The 18586-nt window shown below is 31.3% G+C and overlaps 2 protein-coding genes across 2 annotated transcripts; both read right to left on the minus strand.

Annotated features, from left to right (window-relative positions):
- Positions 1-3973: 3973 nt before the first annotated feature.
- Positions 3974-6729, minus strand: LOC105642670 (Pectin lyase-like superfamily protein). The gene is made up of 6 exons (XM_012227574.4): positions 5751-6729; positions 5475-5642; positions 5229-5273; positions 4933-5140; positions 4764-4845; positions 3974-4675 (listed from the first exon to the last, which is right to left on the minus strand). Exons 1-6 carry the CDS (start codon positions 6447-6449, stop codon positions 4174-4176), a joined length of 1704 nt encoding a protein of 567 aa, XP_012082964.1. The 5' UTR covers positions 6450-6729; the 3' UTR covers positions 3974-4173.
- A 2318-nt stretch (positions 6730-9047) lies between these two features.
- LOC105642671 (shaggy-related protein kinase alpha) lies at positions 9048-13476 on the minus strand. The gene is made up of 13 exons (XM_012227575.3): positions 13201-13476; positions 11873-12066; positions 11670-11762; positions 11509-11568; positions 11110-11382; positions 10853-10927; positions 10667-10723; positions 10417-10557; positions 10283-10333; positions 10017-10112; positions 9833-9916; positions 9499-9601; positions 9048-9409 (listed from the first exon to the last, which is right to left on the minus strand). Exons 2-13 carry the CDS (start codon positions 11984-11986, stop codon positions 9327-9329), a joined length of 1230 nt encoding a protein of 409 aa, XP_012082965.1. The 5' UTR covers positions 11987-12066; positions 13201-13476; the 3' UTR covers positions 9048-9326.
- Positions 13477-18586: the final 5110 nt, after the last annotated feature.

Below are 18586 nucleotides of genomic sequence, written 5' to 3' on the forward strand. Positions count from 1 at the left end.
TATATATATATATATATATATATATATATATATAATTACTTTTTTTGGAAAGAATATTTTTTAATAATTACTTATATAACAACCACAGTTAGTTAAAAAAAAATTAAATACATAATATAGTACTCAGTCCGTTCAAAAAGATAATCTATTTTTTATTTATACACAGATTAAAAAATAATTATTATTATGGTTAAAAGATAATTTTATTCGTATAATTTTCCTATTATATTCATCTTCAATACTTTTTCTGACCCAAAATATAAATTGTTCTTAGGTGATTATTTTATCCCAAAATATAATTCATTTTAAGGATTAATAAATGATATTTTTCAACATTACCCTTATTTACATTAGATATAATAAATACTTTCACAACAAACTACAAAGGATAATTCGGCCAAATTATCCTTATTTTTATCATAATCAATGAAAATTAATTATTTTCTTAATTGTACAAAAATCTTAAATAATTTATATTTTGGAATAGAGAGAGTAACATATGAACTATTATTATATTAAAATGATAAATAAAAATTAATAAACGTTATTGAAAATAAGATAAAATTTAATAAGAATATAGTAAATAATTTATGAATTAGTTATAATATAAAAAAATAAATGGACTATATTTGGCGATAAACTAGAAAAAATAATATCTTTTTAGAACGAAATTTTTAGTATTCAATAATTTTATACGTATCACTCAAAGTACAAACACGTGGCATGTGATGGGGCGAGTAAATTCTAAGTCCACGCGAGTCACATGTTTCTCCGCATCTGCATCTGCGTCATTTACTGCCAAAATGACGTGTATCTCGTGACATATGACATGATCTATTTTTCTTCGTGATAATATTCAATTTTCATAAATAGATTGGAGTATTTGGGTATAAGTATGTAGTATTCAAGATAAATTATTAAATTATATCATATTAATTAAACCGAAATCAAATTGTAAATCATTTTTATTTATGTATTATGTAAACAACTTTCTATCTATTTGTTTATTTAAAATAATTTAACTAGTTCTTGTGCAGTCAAAAAATAATTTAGCTAGTATTTTATAATATAATTTAATGATAAATTTTATTTTATTTACACAACTGCATCTTTGTTTTTTTTATTTTTTATTTATTTTTATTTGGTTATAATGTCACATCTGCAGACTGCAACTAACCAAGATATTTACAACATTATTCTCCGACCAAGATCAAGTACAACTTTGTTCGTAGATCATGAATCACGAGGTTATCTACGTTTATTCTCAGCCACTTTTATTACTAATTTATTGAGAGATTCTAATAGCAATTTAACTGAGAGCCGTATCTCTAAAAGATAACGTAAGTACCGTAATTAAATTTTAAATTAAAAAAATTAAAATTTTTTAATCTATAAAACAAGAAGTTAATCTATCTAATTACGAAATTAAATAGAATACTAAATATTTTAAAAATCTAAATGTAATTATGAAAGGACTAACGTGTAATTGATATATCTCACGAAAATAATGGGCCTGTAGACTTGTTTATGTTATATATATATATATATATATATATATATATATATATATATATTAATGATGAAGATGAAGAAATATCTTATATAATAAACAAAGACCAGTAGAGAGTCTACAGGCCGACATAACTTGGTGGTGGGGCTTCTCTAGCTAAAAAGTGAAGCTACAGCATTTACAAAAAAAAAAAAAAAAAAAAAAAAAAAGAACACCATAGAAATTCATAAAAATACTTTGGTTTTGGAGTATTTCACACAACAGTCTTTATAGGTCAACGTTGACTCTTCCCAAGACTTCCCCATTCACACGTAATCATATTTAGTAATTTAATAACCCTATTTTACCAGTATCCCAATTCAATAACGTTTTTGCATTATAAAAGTCATAACTTAATAAACATATGCTGAAAAGCATAATCAATATTAATGTGAGCCGAGATCCTTAATTATAAAATCACATTTGGAGCCAATACTAACATTTATCATAAGCAGAACCAAACTAAAAAATTAGGTATCTATCAAGTGTAATCTGATTAATTTTTTTTCTAGTATCAAAAATGAAATATATCGAATTCATTTATCAATTATAGAGAATATAATTCTTTGTTATTTCAATCCATTGAATCTTTTAAAGAATAAAAAAAATTCCAAACTTAAAGTAGCCACAAAAAAATTTCCAAAAGTTAAAGAAAAGATGGTACTATTTTATAAAGTAAAACTTAAAAAAAATTTTCCTTCCGGAAATTTAAAGGTTTATAGATATTGGGCGGAAACGTAATGTAGTTGAACTCAAAAGCTCATTCATTAATTAGTTCTGGATTGGGCCGAGACTCTATAAGTTGGGCATAAAGCTTAGCCCATATTCATAATAAGTTAACGATTATGAGTGATTAAACTCTGTGGGTCTCAGCCCATATTATTACACTAAAATTGGGTCTTAGGTTTAATATGTGCGTATGTGAAACGCGCTATTCAGTTTGGTTGGGCCTAACTCAACATTTTCAGATTTCACTAAACTATTTCATTTTTTTTTTTAATTGTTATTTTTTTATTTTAAACTGAGAAATTATACACACGGATGTTATAAGTAGCGGTTTTGCTCTTCAATTGTTTTTCCCTCATTATTTTTTGCCTAGTGGGAATTTCCCATTAAAAAAATGAAGGAACACTTATTCCCCACTCTCACTTACCCACACAAATGATATCTACAGTAAATTAATCACTGTCTCTTTCTCTTTCTCTTTCTTTTTCTTTTTCTTTTTCTTTTTTTGAAAAATACAGTACATTAATCTTTTTTCTTGTCTTATTCTGCCCTTTCGTTTTTTGTTTGGTTGCTCACTTTTTCATTTTAAAGTGTGAGTCTTCGAAGCACAGCCAACTGCCAAGAATAAAAAGAACAAAAACGCAGGTTTTAAAAGTTGTTAGCGTTCCGTCTTCTTCATTTTCTGTATGAAAGACAGATCCAAAAGGCTCATTTGGTGGATGGCAATTGGATTTTAGCCCGTGCACCGACGACCCTTTTTCAGAGCAAGAAATAAAGCTTTGATTTTAAAATTAATAAATGTAATTTTAACTTTAATTTTTTAAATTATTAATTGCAATCAGTAATTCAGAGATTTTTTTTTTTTAAAAAAAAAAAGTTGATGCAGGGTTAATTCTTGAACGATGAATTGCATATCATTTGTTCATTTTTATTAATATTAGCTACCATTAATATATATGCATTCAAAGTAATTTGTTAATAATCTACTATAAATGAACCGTATCTCAAAATAAATTAAATCGGTAAATTATTGTTAAAAAGAGTTTTAATTGAATATCATTCTCAACAAGCATGAAAACACATGTATTAATAGATAAAAGAGTGTATATTTATATATATATTTACAGTTATACTTGAACCAGAGTTATGTGAACATCCTGCACATTACATAATTATGATATATAGTATATATACTTATCATAGTAGGCTCTTCGCGTGCAAGAGAGGTAGAGAAAAGGTTGTCCCCCCCACTTTGCACCTACCCATTATCAAATGTTCGACAAAGTTCCCTGCAACTTCACTCACTCTCACCGTTTATATATTCTTCTTTGCATTTTTTTAGTATCTTTCACTTATTATTTATCTAAAAGACTTCTTGTCTCCTTCTGCCTTACTCTGGTCTCACATGACATTTGGAAACTTGGAATATTCTTCTTTTTGTATTTCAACCACAACAAAATCATATCTTACATTATCCATAATGATCTTGCATGCCTTACCCATCTCTCATTTTGCTCTTCATTGTATCTTACATAACTAATACAAATGAAATAGAAAGTTAGCATTTCATTTGATATAAATGAAAGTCTCGCTCTTATGTTTGCTTTCTAGTATAAAATTAATTTATTTTTAATAAAATGACAAAATTCCATATACGAAATAGAAACTATATGTTGATAGTGATAAATCAGACGGAAATTTTATAAATTATATAGTATTATTATTATTATTATTATTATATGGGGAGGTGATTAAAATACACCAGTCCATAATCATTTCATAATTAGAGTAACCCTGACAGTACTATCCATCCATGCATGCCATGATTTCTCTATCCTCAATTATGTACACAAATATAGAAATCACTTCAATTAATTTACAGTTAAAATCTAAATAGGTCAACAAGCCTCAATCTCATTACTGATCAGAGATCGAGGAGCGCCTTCCATCAAGCAAGAAACTGGTGGAATTGTTAGGGTTTCCAAATCTCCATATGCATTCCAACAAAATGGATCCAAAACCAAATCTCCTTGAGCAGGAAGAAGTTCAACATCTGAAAGTGTCAAGTTGGTGCAAGGGACTGAGTCACTGCAAGCAAAATGCATTGGCGGGCTTCGAATATTGTATGTTCCTTTTATATTTTCATATAAAATGTCTGATACATAAACTGCTGACGTTTGGTTTGTGCATTCCTTTGTCGAGCAATAGAATTGGTCAATTATAATTGGATTCCTTACATTATCCATATGAATATTGCTAAATGTTATTCCTGAGACCGCTCCTGATCCACCTTGCCAGGTCTTGATTCTAACTCCGTTTTCCGAAACTTTAATCACTGAGTCTCTAACCGTGATGTTATGTACACAGGCTCGCGAATTGTGGTTGCCGAGACTCCCTATGCTGATAAGTAGAATTAAGAAGATAAATATTTCAATTTTCTCCAGAGAAGTTATTTTCCATTAATAAATTATAAGAAATGTACATATACCTGATTCCATGACTAGGTCCACAGGTCATGTTCCTAATGTCTACATCGTAACAGCCTGAACCGATTGATATGCAATCATCACCTGTGACAGGGGTTGTATTATTTAGTACTGAAATTTTTAGGAAAAGAAACAAAAAGTTATTATGAGATTATTATGTGTAGTGCAGACCATTGGAGATTACTGAATCATATATTTCCACATTATTAGTGTTCTCTATGTGGATTCCATCGGTGTTAGGACTTAAAGCAGGAGCAGTAATGTGAATGGAATCTATGTGAACATTCTCGCAACCATCAAATCTGAAGTTGAATTGAGGACTGTTCTTGATTCTAAGTCCTCGAACTGTCAAATTGGAGCTCATAAAGAACCTGATGGCCTGCATTTTAATTAACGATACAGTCAATTCATTTTAATGCTTTGTGGTAGTATCTTTAAAATGTAAGATAAAAACTGTACAAACTTACAATCGGACTATCACACGGCCCGGGCAATGTGGTTCCATTTATTCCCTGTGCCATGAAATTCCATATAATAAATTAGAGATATTCTTCGACCATGTAATTAAATTGAAAATGTTTTAGCTCAATTATACTGGAGTTGTTTTAAGAAATCAAAGATCTTGAGTTTGAACTTGAGTAATAGCCAAATCAATAAAAAAAAAAGAAAAAAAAAAGGAGATGTTCAAAGAAAAATGAACTTGTACTAAATACCTTGTGGGGTTTGCAAGGAAGATCCCACCATTTTTCTCCTCTGCCGTCTATTACACCACCTCCCACTAATGACATTTCATTAATTCTGTAAAAAACTAGCCATTGTCGCTTGCTGTTCTTTTGTGGCCAGGAGTTTGGTCCATCGGGAGGGACAAGAGTTCCATCAACCTTAGCAATGGTCAAAATGCAATAACTTTTATAGTCCTTAAAGTTTTAACCATCGACAGGCCTACAAAAGTAACCTGACAGGAATAATTAACATAAAGTACACAATACCTGAAACTGTAGACCACCTTGACAAGGACCTGTAAAAATTGTAGACTGAATCATGAATTTGAAACCATAAGGAACAAGAATAACTGTAGAACCTTCAGTTTGGCAAGCTGTATCCCATGCCATCTTGAATGCATCTGTATCATCTGCTATTCCATCACCAACTGCCCCGAATTTTCTCACATTAAAAATTCTAGAACTGTACCCATCAGGTGGACTAGCAGGCTCAGGTGCAGGAGTAGGAGATATTGGATGAACAGGCTCAGGAGGAGGGGTGGGAGTCAGATTAGCGTGGTCAGGTGGACGCGGAACAAGCTTAGGATTAGCAGGCTCAGGTGCAGGAGGAGGAGATAGTGGATGAGCAGGCTCAGGAGGAGCTATGGGTGTTGGATTGACGAGGTCAGGAAGAGGCGGAGCAAGCGGAGGATTAGCAGGCATAGGTGAACTAGTAGGAGGCGGAAGAGATGGTGGAATTTCGGGTTCAGGTGAAGGAGTGAGAGGCAGATCAGGAAATTCCGGCGGAGAAAATGGAGGATAAGCAGGCTCATGTAAAGAAGAGGGAGGTACTGAAATTGATGATATTTTATGAGAGTGAGTGTGTTTATGTTTTGTATGGTGGTGATGATGCCAACGAGCATGCGCAGCAAAGACAACCAAGGAACAAATAATGAAATAAGTGGAACAGATAAGATAACACTTCATATTGAAAGATCAATTTGTAAAAAGTCTGAAACAATTGAAAGAGTCTGTTAAACTCAAGAACCCAAGCTCAAAATTGGTTTGTCTCTATCAGTTATTAGTTAATAGATCAAAAGAGACTATTATCTGACAAGGAAATATTCACCCTAAGTTATGGGAAGTAGAAAGAAACCAGCAAGTGGTTTGTTTTAACAGTGTAAGTGGGTGAGTGAGTGAGATGCGTATGAGCACTAGAGAGCAAGTTGATAAAGATTTTAACTATTGAAATGCATGCAGAATCGGAAAGGCTGAATCCTATATATATATATATATATATATATGTAATAATAATAATAATAATAATAATAATAATAACAAGAGCTGACGATAGTGGAAGTAACATTCAACTACATCTGAACCTTGCAATTTTTAATTCTTTTAGTAAGTTTTGGTGGCGGGAACCGACCAAATTCCATGTAAGCATTGGCCCTTTGTTTTCTTTTCTCTTTTTTATACGAATATGGAGTGTGCATATGCTAGTTCTGGAAAAAGGTAAAAGGAATAACAAGAGTCGATAAGACCCCCATGTTCTTCCCATAACTTTCACTTTCTTCGGTCCCCTACAGTTATTTCATTATTAAAATCACCAAAACTGGATATTATTAGTACTATTAATGCATAATTTCTGGATAAGTGTCTCTTTTTCTTTTTGTTGTTGAATTAAGCAAGACTGTATATATCGTGCATCATGCATGGAGCTCTATTGCAAAAACAATCGTGTCTCTTTAATTAGCAGATTTTAAGGAGATCACTTAAGGTACAATCCAACATAGCATAATAGCAATGCGCATTAAATTACTGCATAAACTTAGTAGCTCTTCAACAGCATGCTTGGTTTAACATTTCTGACTAATGTTATAAACATATTTCCTTGGAATGGAAATTCCACTAAGAGCTCTTCCTTTCCTTGTCAAAGCTTGCAGATTCTGTAACCGACCAAATTGATTAATGCAACCACTTTGCCTGGTCAGGATTTCTCTGTGGTTTCTTTCGGTGATAGCCAATGATGCTCAATTCAGCTATTGCCTTGCTTCCATTCAAAGATTGGTCATCAACTACGATGAAGATTTTGATTTTTTTTTCTTCTTCGCCAGAAAATATTTCGATATGGTTTACGTCAATTCAAACTGATAGCTATTAATATTTCTGACAACAATGTCAGCAGATTAGTGTTGATGATAGTCATGTTAGTTAGTATATAACATAATCAACCTTAAACATCTGTAGCTTCAAATCCATAAACTTCCATCAAAAAGGAAACAAGTTGACACCTTTTGTTCCATAAAATTCAAATTCTCAATCATGAGATGTCAATAAACACACTGTTTCTGCAACAGAGGGTAAGAATTTGTTGTATTCCCTTTTTCCAGTATTTTCTCAGGTTTCGAATATTTTAATGTTATCTGCTGTATGGATTTCGCGTCTTCTGTTGGATATATAATTGTATGTGCGACCAGAAATGTTTGAAAAGAAGTAAAGAAGCATCAATCACAATAGCAGCATCTTCTACTTCATCATTGGAGATCTTAGCCAATATCTTGTTCTGTTCTGTCACAATATCATCTTCCATTTCAATTTTGATTTGTTCTCTTCAAACAGAAGAATTTTGTACTGCAGATGCCCATTTTTCATCTAAAAATTGTACTCAGTAACTGGTTATAAATTCATATCAGCACCCAAAGGCTATGTTGGATAGGATGTAATGAAATAAGAAACTCAAAGTAATTGCCTTTCTCTTCCTATATTTGTTACTGCAAATGAAGTAGTGAGGAATATAATATAATTACTATTAAAATAGCATAGCCAAACTATCACAACCTTTGAAAAATTGACCTATTTCATACAGAACAATGAAAGACTGAGGCTAAAGCTATAAAGTAACTTTTTTTTTTTTTTTTTGGTGACCGAGAAGAGGCATCCAAGGAATCTGTGACGCAGAATACGCAGATTAGATCTTTTAAGAAATCAGCAACTCAAACTCTATCACTAGCTTTTCAAGTTTTAGGGTTATTTTAAACCAGTGGAGAGCCTTATATGGAAGACTGGGGCTAAGCTATTAAAGTTCCTTTTTTTACCAAGTGACTGTGAGTGGCTCAACAAAGCCTATATTCCCATTATTATTTATGAGCATCATACGCCCCAGTCCACGCATGCCTGAAGACCATTTTGCTCTGAAAAAGAAAAAGTAACACCTTCTTAGCTCCTTCCTTGCCCATATATTTTGAGGGCCTACAATCACCTGCTTACCATCCCAACTAACCCTTTTCTCTCTCTCTCCTTTTATTTTTTTTTTTTTACAACTTTGCAACCAAATGCTAACAGCTCGCTACCCATAACAAACATGCTGTAAAAGTCAAAACCGAGCTTCTGCAAAATATGGCAGCATATGATTATGCAATTTTCTTGCCAATTTATTAGCTGCATAAATTTTCCCACCGATATTTTCCTTTAGCTACTTTAACTTTGGAGGTATCACTCTTAAGAGTAAAAGAAAAGGTCTAACATCCGTTATGTAATACAATATCGTCATAAAATATCAAAAAGGAAGGAAACAGTCTATAATTGATAAAATGTGTTGATTATGTCTTCAACAGAAAACTAAGGGTCAGCATATCCAGTGAGGATTAACATAACAAGCAGAACCTTCTTTTTATATCTGCTCTCTACAAAGAAGTAGAAGATAAATAAAAACTACAAAAAATAAATATAAAAAAGTAATAAATGAACAGGGGTTGCATAACAAATAACACTGCTTCAATATGATCACTTGAAACTAGCTAAATTTTCTTTTCTACAGGACGCTTTTCTGCGAGCAGCAGACACTAACTACAAAGAACTGCATCACAATCCAAGGAAGGCACACTGCTTTCTTGCATGCTCTGGGATTAGCTTTGCCAACATCTCAACTGGCACTCCCCTCAGTTCTGACCATAAAGAGAATAGATGTCAGCAACTATTATCCAAGGGATTCCAGAAGGCAAGGGTATAATAATTTTCAACCATGATTCATTACCATGAGGTTTAAAGTTGAAAAGTGGAGGAAGGAATCGTCCATTTGGTAACCGAGTGTTAGGGTCACGTAGCTCATTAAAGAAGGGATGGATCAAAGCCTCCAACTGCATTGAAAACAAAGAAAATTGCAGAATATTACCAGAATGATGAAAGCAAAATGACAAAAGAATAATATAGCAGTGAAGCTAATATATGCCTAATTCATCTTCATATCCTCCCATATAGCATACAGGCCAAAGCTTGATGAAAGATTATAAGCTTTAAGATTGAGCCCCAGTGTACCACAGGCATTAAATGGTATTGACAGAAAGTGTTCACAGAAAATTTGTACTTACAGCTGTACTTCGAAGATTTGGAGAGTACTGCAATAATCTTGATACGAGATCCACAGCTTCAGGAGGCATGCGCTTATGGAATATCTGGTGAGCAACAATATGTAGATGAATATAGGAATATGGTGTATAATCACTAAGATTTTCAATTGCACAGAGACCACAGGTGAAGCAATATTGCAAGTACCTTATGCCATGGGTGTGCTTTAATTTGGGGAAACTTGAACTCAGTGTAGTTGGGATTCATGCACTTGATTTCCTCCCGCGTTGGGGTACCCAAAACCTGCAAGAGAATTACACCAAATTACAGTAAGTATAACAATGTTTGAATTAGCAAATCTTAGTGAGATGATAGGTCTCTCCAAGTTGGATGTGACTGGAATTACATAAATATCCAAGGTCAAATTAAACAGTTCTTTGTTGGTGAGAAATTCCAGAAACAAGTACTATTACCTTTATAATTTCAACAAGCTGATCCACTCCACTCTCACCAGGAAAGAGAGGCTGGCATCATTGAGGATATTATGTCAGTTATTTAGTAAACCTAGAAAATACAGGAAACAATCCATATAAAAGAAGCTATCAACCTGTCCAAGCAGCAATTCAGCCAGTACACATCCAGCAGACCAGATGTCAATCGCTGTGGTGTACTCAGTTGCACCAAATATAAGTTCAGGTGCTCGGTAGTACCTAGAACATATGTAAGATATGTTTGGTTCCCCTTTCACCTGTCAAAATGGGTAAAAAAAAAAAATCAGTATAATTAAAACATAATTAAATAACTGCAATTGTAAAAACAATGAAACTATTCCAGAATCAGATATACTAAGTACACACCAACACTTTTGCACTTCCAAAGTCACACAGTTTGAGCTGGTGGGTATGTGGGTTAACCTATTACAAAGAAAATTAACACATCAAAAATTAGAGAATGCTTGAACTACAAGATGCATAAATTAATGAAGAAGACAACAAATCAGGTTTAATTCACTATAGTTACAATAACGGCCATTCTCAACATACCAACAAATTTTGAGGCTTTATGTCTCTATGGCACACTCCAATACTGTTGTGAATATAAGCAAGAGCTCTACAAATCTGTTGGCAAGTAAGAAAATAAAAGATTTAGATAAGGCTACAAATTATTAAGGTTTAGAAACATTGAGAAATTAGACAAAATATATGATAGGCCAAACATGCACATGGCACAAATTGTGGCTACTAATAACTAGTGTGCACATATCATAAATAAGAAAAATGGAACATCTGCAAGTTCATACCTGGTAAAAATATAGTTTCACATATATCAGCGGCATTCTTTGTCCCATCTTATTGTAGTGTTTGATCACCCGGTGAACAGTTTCAGGGACATACTCAAGTACCAAGTTAAGGTAGAGTTCATCCTTTTCAGTTGTTGAGAAGAAACAGTGCTTCAGAGATACTACATTAGGGTGGTCCAGAAGACGCATGGTTTGCAGCTCTCGGTTCTTGTACCTTTTATCTTGTAGAACCTTTTTTATAGCAACAGTTTCACCAGTCTCTAAGCACTTAGCCTGAATATTCAAATAAAAGCAAAAAGAAAACTTTCTTATCAAAATGTTTAAGTTAAAGATATTGCATCAGCATAAGCCAGGCATAAGGATTAAAAACAACACCTGTTTGTTGATTTAACAACTTACCTGAAATACTACTCCGAAAGATCCATGTCCAACAACACGCTCAGCCATATAGCTTATTGTCTAAAACCATGAAAGGACAAATAGTGTCACCATGTACTCAAAGGAATCACTATGTCTGCTTAACAAAGAGCATAACCTTAAAAACGAAATTCTTAAGTAACCTGTTTTGCATTTCCATTTTTGCCACCAATAGTTGTGACAATAATATGACCTGTCTCTGTTCCATTATCATCAACAACAGTTGCTTCCATTTCCTGTAAAATATTCAACAGCTTTCATTTAAACAATATTGAAACCAAAATGAGAAAGAAAAGTAGTGAGTGATGCTGATCATGATAACTAGAGGATGAGAAACAAGACTTGCCTTTTCATCCCTAATTTTCATGTCATTCATCTCATCAGGCAATTTATCAGCACCGGCTGTATTTCCACTTGGTTCCCGTAATCCAGAAGTAGGCACAACACTTACAGAAGCCATTGGCTCAAAGAAGAAGGATGAAACTAAGGTGATTCCCTAGCAAATTTATCTTCCCAACTCAATAATAGATTCAGTATTGCCTGCAGTAAAACATCTTGTAGTTAATTATTTTTTCCATATGAAAAGGGGAAAAAAACACCGAATATGAATACATATAGATTCTTAAATATGGAAGCACATATTTGTCAGCAAAACGCGACTTCCCTGAAAGTAAATGCCGCTAACAAGGTCATGTTATTTTCATTAAACTGTCCTCAGAAGGAACAGAGAAAAAAAAAATGCATCAAGGAGCCATTCACAAAAAATATTAACCACTACAATTTCAAACACGCTAACATTTTACTCAAATGCATGCCATGATGCTATTACTTCAAAATACAGATACTTCAGGCATCATTCATCCATACAGATGCAGACAGCATCAATTCTCCGGAAATACATACACCCAAACCATGAAAATCAAAATATCAATAGTAAATAACTTTATAATAACAAAATACAGGTGCAAACAGATCATCAGCTGTTCAAATTTGTGTAATAATTAGACATAAACAAAAGTGCTACTCAAACAGCAAGTTAGAAACTTGATAGACCCATAAATTTATGCATCTATAGAGATGGTACCTGAGCTATTAAAGGTAAGTCATTAACGATCTTTAAACAGAAATTAATAGTAAAAGGAAGATCGGTTAACTGGCTCTATTAGCAGTAAAGCATACATTTTTTATAGGCATTTTGTTAACACTGAAAAACATAAGTAAAGAGACCCACAATTTCTTTTTGACACGTGCATCAGTCATTTATTAAGGACCCAAGATGACAACAAAACCTACCAACGAAGTATAAATTTAAACCCAAGCGAATTAATCGGTTGAGCTTAGGTTTTCTGTTTCTCTGTTAGCTAGCCAAAGAAACACCAAGGCACGAGATGGCAAAGTGAAGTTCGTTTCAGATGGGTTTTTGTACGCAGTCAAACGGGGGTTAAAAGGTCCCAAACTGAAACGAACCAGTGCCGCTAAAGCCCAAAAATAGAAATATAAATCTAAAATAACCCCAAAAAATAAAGCCAGCGAAAATCTCTCTCCATAAATATCCAGAAGACTCAGAAAATTGTAAATTACCAAATAAAAAAAAAAAAACGGACATGGAAAGCTATTCATAAAATAAAGATCTAAATTTTGCAGATCAACAACTTGCAGCGAATAAAAACTTACAGATCAAGTAAACAAACAGAGTAAATGAGGAGGCAGCAGATGCGGATTCATGACCGGAATCAAAATGGATCTTAGTCCAAAAGCTTAAGGATTTTGTATGTTGTGTGATTTTGTTCTTTAGATCTTTAAAATAGAAAAGGTATGAGTTGAAGGACAAAGAAGTAGATTTATGAATATTTCTTGAATGAATGAAATGGGTTTGTTGTGTTTGGTGGTGGCGTTTTGAGATTTGAGAAGAAGGAAGAAAGAAACACAGTCAACACAATAGCCCAAACATTTATGTATATACATTTATTTTTTCTTTTTTTATCTATTTCGCTTTTTTCTTCTTTTTGACCGTTCAACCTCACATGGGCCCCACTTTTTCCCTTTCAAAGTTTTTCCTGTCTCTTTGAATAAATTAACCTTGGGAGTCAGTCAGGACACGCCATTTTTAAATAATTTGAAAATAAATTAATAGATTAATCACCTTTATTTATATAACAAAAAATATTTTTTTAAAATGAAGCCGTAAAAGGAAACCTTATAAAAGCAGGTGATTAGAATTTAAATACTTATATTATTATTATTATTATTATTATTATTATTGTTAAATTAAATGGGATAAAATTAAATTGAAATTGAAATTGTTTTTTTTTAATATTGAAATTGAAATTGTTTATGATTTTTAAACAAAAGATTTATTTATTTTGACTGAACAATCATTTTCTACTTGTTTTGAAGCTGTTCCAAACTGTCAAATGGACTATTAAATTGTAAAATACTGATTCTTTGACAGTGATATTTAATTGGTCTTTCAAGGCGTGCTTTTTGTTTTGCCCTTTAGACACTCTATTTATTTTTTTAATATAATAATATTTCCGCTTGATGAAAATTGAATTCAAAATATGAAGTGAGTTTTTAAATTAAAATTAAACAATTTTGAATTATGTCACTAACCATGCCCGCTCCATGCTATTTCGGATCTTTTTCTATATAAATATTATACCATTAAAAAATATAAATAATAGATCTAATTAAAATATTGAATATTATTTCAAAATATGTTACAGAATAAAACTTTAATAGTTATTAGCTATTTCAATATTTATTAATTAAACATTAGAGAATAACTTTTCATAATCCATTTTCTTATTTCAAAATATTAATATTAGTGTTATGCTATTAAAATATGACAAAATATTTATTTGTGCTTCAAAAAATTAACTATAGTAGTTCTAAAAAAAAAAACCCTCTAATAAGTAAAATAATGAGTACATTCATTAAGTTTTTAGTGTTTTTTTAAAATATATATTTTTGTTGGGTAATTTTTGTTTGGAGAGCTGGAAAATGGAGTTTGTCCAAGTGGATGGGATATGGTAATAATTAATAAATAAATAAATAAAATCAAATATCACGTGTCACCTCCTCGTATCATAGATAAACTAATAAAATGTATCACACCATTTGTCCACGGTACGCCGGATTAGATAAAGATGAATTTGCTGATTCATATTTAATATTTTTCTCTCTTTTTTTTTTTTTGTGTGTGGAATTTATATTTGATATTTTTGAATTCGACGTTTTATTGTCTGTCCTAATTAAGACATTATATAAGAAAATCTACTATTCTAATAACTGTTATATATTTTATTACCAGTTTATTAATAATTTTATTAGTAACGAATTTTACCTTTTTAAATTATAAATATATAAATTTATGAGTTAAAGTGTTAAATGAATATAATCCATGAGTTAAAATTTTTATGGATATAATTTTTAATTGATTAAAATAAAAATTGAGGTTTGATTTATTTATTTATAAAGTAAAAGTTTTAATTGATGGTTTTGGTCTATCTTTGGAAGAGTAAAACAAGATAAGTATGAAAAGGTCAAAAAAGGAAGAAGAAGATGGGTGCCAATCGTTGAGGACATTAATGATGGTTAGTTACATTATTTGTTGAAACTTAGAAGGCCCATTTATAAATAATGGACCCAAAACTTTGAATAAATCTCTTCAAAAAGGATGGCAATTTCCACTTTGTCAACACCCACACAATACGACCATCTCCGCCCAATTCATTTGATTCCATTTTTATTCATTTATCATGATTTATGAACATGTAAATTTTTTATGGCTTAAGATAGTCGAATCATGTGATATCTCAGTAAGTCAAAAGAATTAAATATATGTTAAAACAATGTTATTTTAGTTTAATAGATTTCGAATTCAAGTACGAGCTCCACCGTTTATAGCTATCGAATCGAGCTCAAGTTTGATTATTTTTAAACTACTTGAGCAGAAAATTACTAGATCTTAAATTTGTTCATTTACAATCCTAACTTGGGGCATTGATTTATTGAATTTTTATGTTGATCAAAGATAAATTTCAAATCGAATATCGAATTTAAAAATATATCAGTTTAAAGTTAAAAAAAAAAATTTACGGTCTAGTTAAAATTTTAATATGGTACTGGTATTTATGCGTTTTTTTTATCTCAAAAAAGCTTTAATTTGATATTAGTTTTTGGTTTTCATTTTTTTTAATATATGTGAATTTGAAAGTTAATCAAAATTAATTTGATTAAGAATTCAAAATTAAATAATTATTTTAAATTATTTTATCATATTTAGTTTTATATATGTAATCAAAATTGTCGAAAAACTGCTCATATTGAATCATTTATTTAATTTTCAATTTTGAATGTAATTACATTTTATGAGAATTAAATTATAGAGTGTATTTTTATTTTGAATAATTATAAAATTGATTTTCCATATTTGACGAAAAATAAAAATTAAACAATAATAAAAAAAATCAAGCTAAATTATTTTTAAAAATTTATGAATATCATCACTCCAGTGAGCTCTTAGCCCAACGGTAAACCTCCCACGCTAATGGTGAACACATCAACACACTAGTACCCGAGTCCCTAATCTGCAAATAAAGGAGGTAACTTTCTCATTTATTGATTCAATAATTCTAACACCACGCGCCCATGCCTCATGCCTCCCTTAAAGTAGCTTATATCGCTTGATAAAATAAAGTGATAAAATTATACTAACAATTACCCAATTATTATTTTTTTATCACTATATTTTTCATTAAAAATAAAAAGTAATCATATACTTAAAGGGTGAGATAGAATTTTTCTTTTTTTTTTTTTTTTTTTTTGTGGAAGATGATAAAGATCTTTGTTTTTTAATTAGAGATCTCTAATTTGAACGATGTATATGGAATTCTTTTAAATACTTGAAAACGAGTGTTTTGACTCCCTTTCATAAGCTTGACATCAATCTCCACCCTCTACTCTTGCTTGATTTTCTTGCTAAGGGTGTCAGAAAGATAGTGTATCCATATATAACACTAACTGATCAAATACCATTAGACAGCTTTTTTTTTTATTATTATTTCTTTCAAAATAGGGCTTGGATTGAAAAGGTGAGAGGCCTCAATTATTTTCAGATAGGCTTATCTGTGGGTCAGATTTCTCAATGGAATAATCCAAATTGCAAAAATGGCCTAAGGCCTGTTTATCCAAGCCCAACTCTAAGAACAACAACACGTGACGGCAAGAGCGGATCTTTCTATCAAGAACGAGAAGCTTCCTATGAACTCTTGACAAGTACACTTGTACTGTTTGCATCTGATCTGAACCTATAAAACACGAAATGAAAAACAAAAAAATAAAAAGAAGAAGAAAGAGGAGTGACTCTGAGACGACAACCCGTAGCATATACGTAAAAAGACAGGGTTTGATGGTTGCGACATGTGTGACAAAACAAGTTCACACGTTTGTTCCATCTTTTCTAATTTGTCTAGAAGCATCGTTGAGATACCGACCAAACCACTGGAACTACAAAATTTGTAAACAAACAATTGACAAACAACATGTTTCGCATTGCCATTGAATCAGATAAAAGCATTGCTTTCTTTCTAAAATAAAAGTCAAAAGTATTATTTAATTTGTTTCATTTTTTAATCTTACCTAACTTGAATCTTATCTTATATGCATTGCCTTTTTTAAAACCATACTGTACATTGACATTCTTACCTCAGGACATGTCCCAATAATTGTCTGTTTGGTCTCTCATTCACACACACATATTCACAAGCACTTGGTAGGCACAAATTATTAATTGGTCGGTTTAGGTAGATGTTTGGGCTGCAACATGAATGTCTACCAACCATTCCCTCATATAACCTAATCGATTCAGGAAATAATTTACCTACGAGATCATTTATTCTCTAAGTTATCAAAAAATGAAATTTTAATTTAAATGAGAGGATTTTTCATCGATAATAGAAAAATAAAAGATAAAAAAAAATATTTATTAGTTGACTTGATGTATGGATGGGAGGTGAGGATGGAAAAACTAGCAACTGCATTATGCATGTGGTGGGGTTTCTGCACCAAGATTTGTATTATACTTGACTAGTGATGATCCGAAGTTTCTCAATCTGTCTGTTAATCTTCGCCTTGCAAAGAGGCTCCCTCGCCTTTTGTTTGATGTAGATATTTTTGTCCATATTTGATTTTAAATAATGAAAAAACAAAGGCTTGTTTGAAGCCAGAGGTCAATTTAGAATACCAATAAGGGGAGCCTGAGAGCTTTTTTCAGCTATTAGTGGGTTGGCTACTTGGACCACCAAACCCACTTGTGCCAAGTGTGCCAACATCATTCTTCTATTATTTAGATTCAATCTAACATTTCCAATACGTTTTTTTTCAGCAATTATTAATCATAATTGAAATATTAAAAATATTTTAACTATTAATGTTTCCATTTAAATATAATATCTTAGCAATTACTAATCATAGTTAAAAGTTGATAATTAAAGTTTTAATATCATTCTTTTAGTAGAAAACATTTTTAATTTTCTTTGGTGGAATCATAATATGAGACGTAAAATATAATAATTTTTTATTCTATTAAAACGTGTTTCTCAATATTAAATTTATGTTTTTATTTTTACAGAATTCAAAACTGCTTAATATTTTGAACAGTAGATAGCAGATAAAAACATTTATTTATTTTTTTCAGTAACTAATAATGGAGCGATGGATCTTTTATGGAGGGACAGACAGATTCCATGCTGATTGATGCAAATTATTGGAACTCTAATTAGATTGTCAGCTGCCTGCTCAGCCCACGCCCAACATAATTAGGAGTATGCGATACCACCATCAGATTGATGAGCATGCGTAAATGCAGGTCAACTCTGGATAATTTAAAATTTTTTTCTTTTTTTTTTACAACTTTCATGACGCATCATATTAGGATAAAACATAGTTAAAAATTGATAGCAACATATAAAAGTAATTTTGAATTTAAAAAATGTTAATTGCGATGAACCTAATTAATCCATGGATTTCTTGTAGAGAACAATTAATCTAACAGCAT

This window comes from Jatropha curcas, chromosome 5 (genome assembly GCF_041381405.1).
Source record: "Jatropha curcas cultivar XTBG-Jc1 chromosome 5, XTBG_Jcur_1.0, whole genome shotgun sequence".
In the NCBI taxonomy this organism is placed as follows: Eukaryota; Viridiplantae; Streptophyta; class Magnoliopsida; order Malpighiales; family Euphorbiaceae; genus Jatropha; species Jatropha curcas.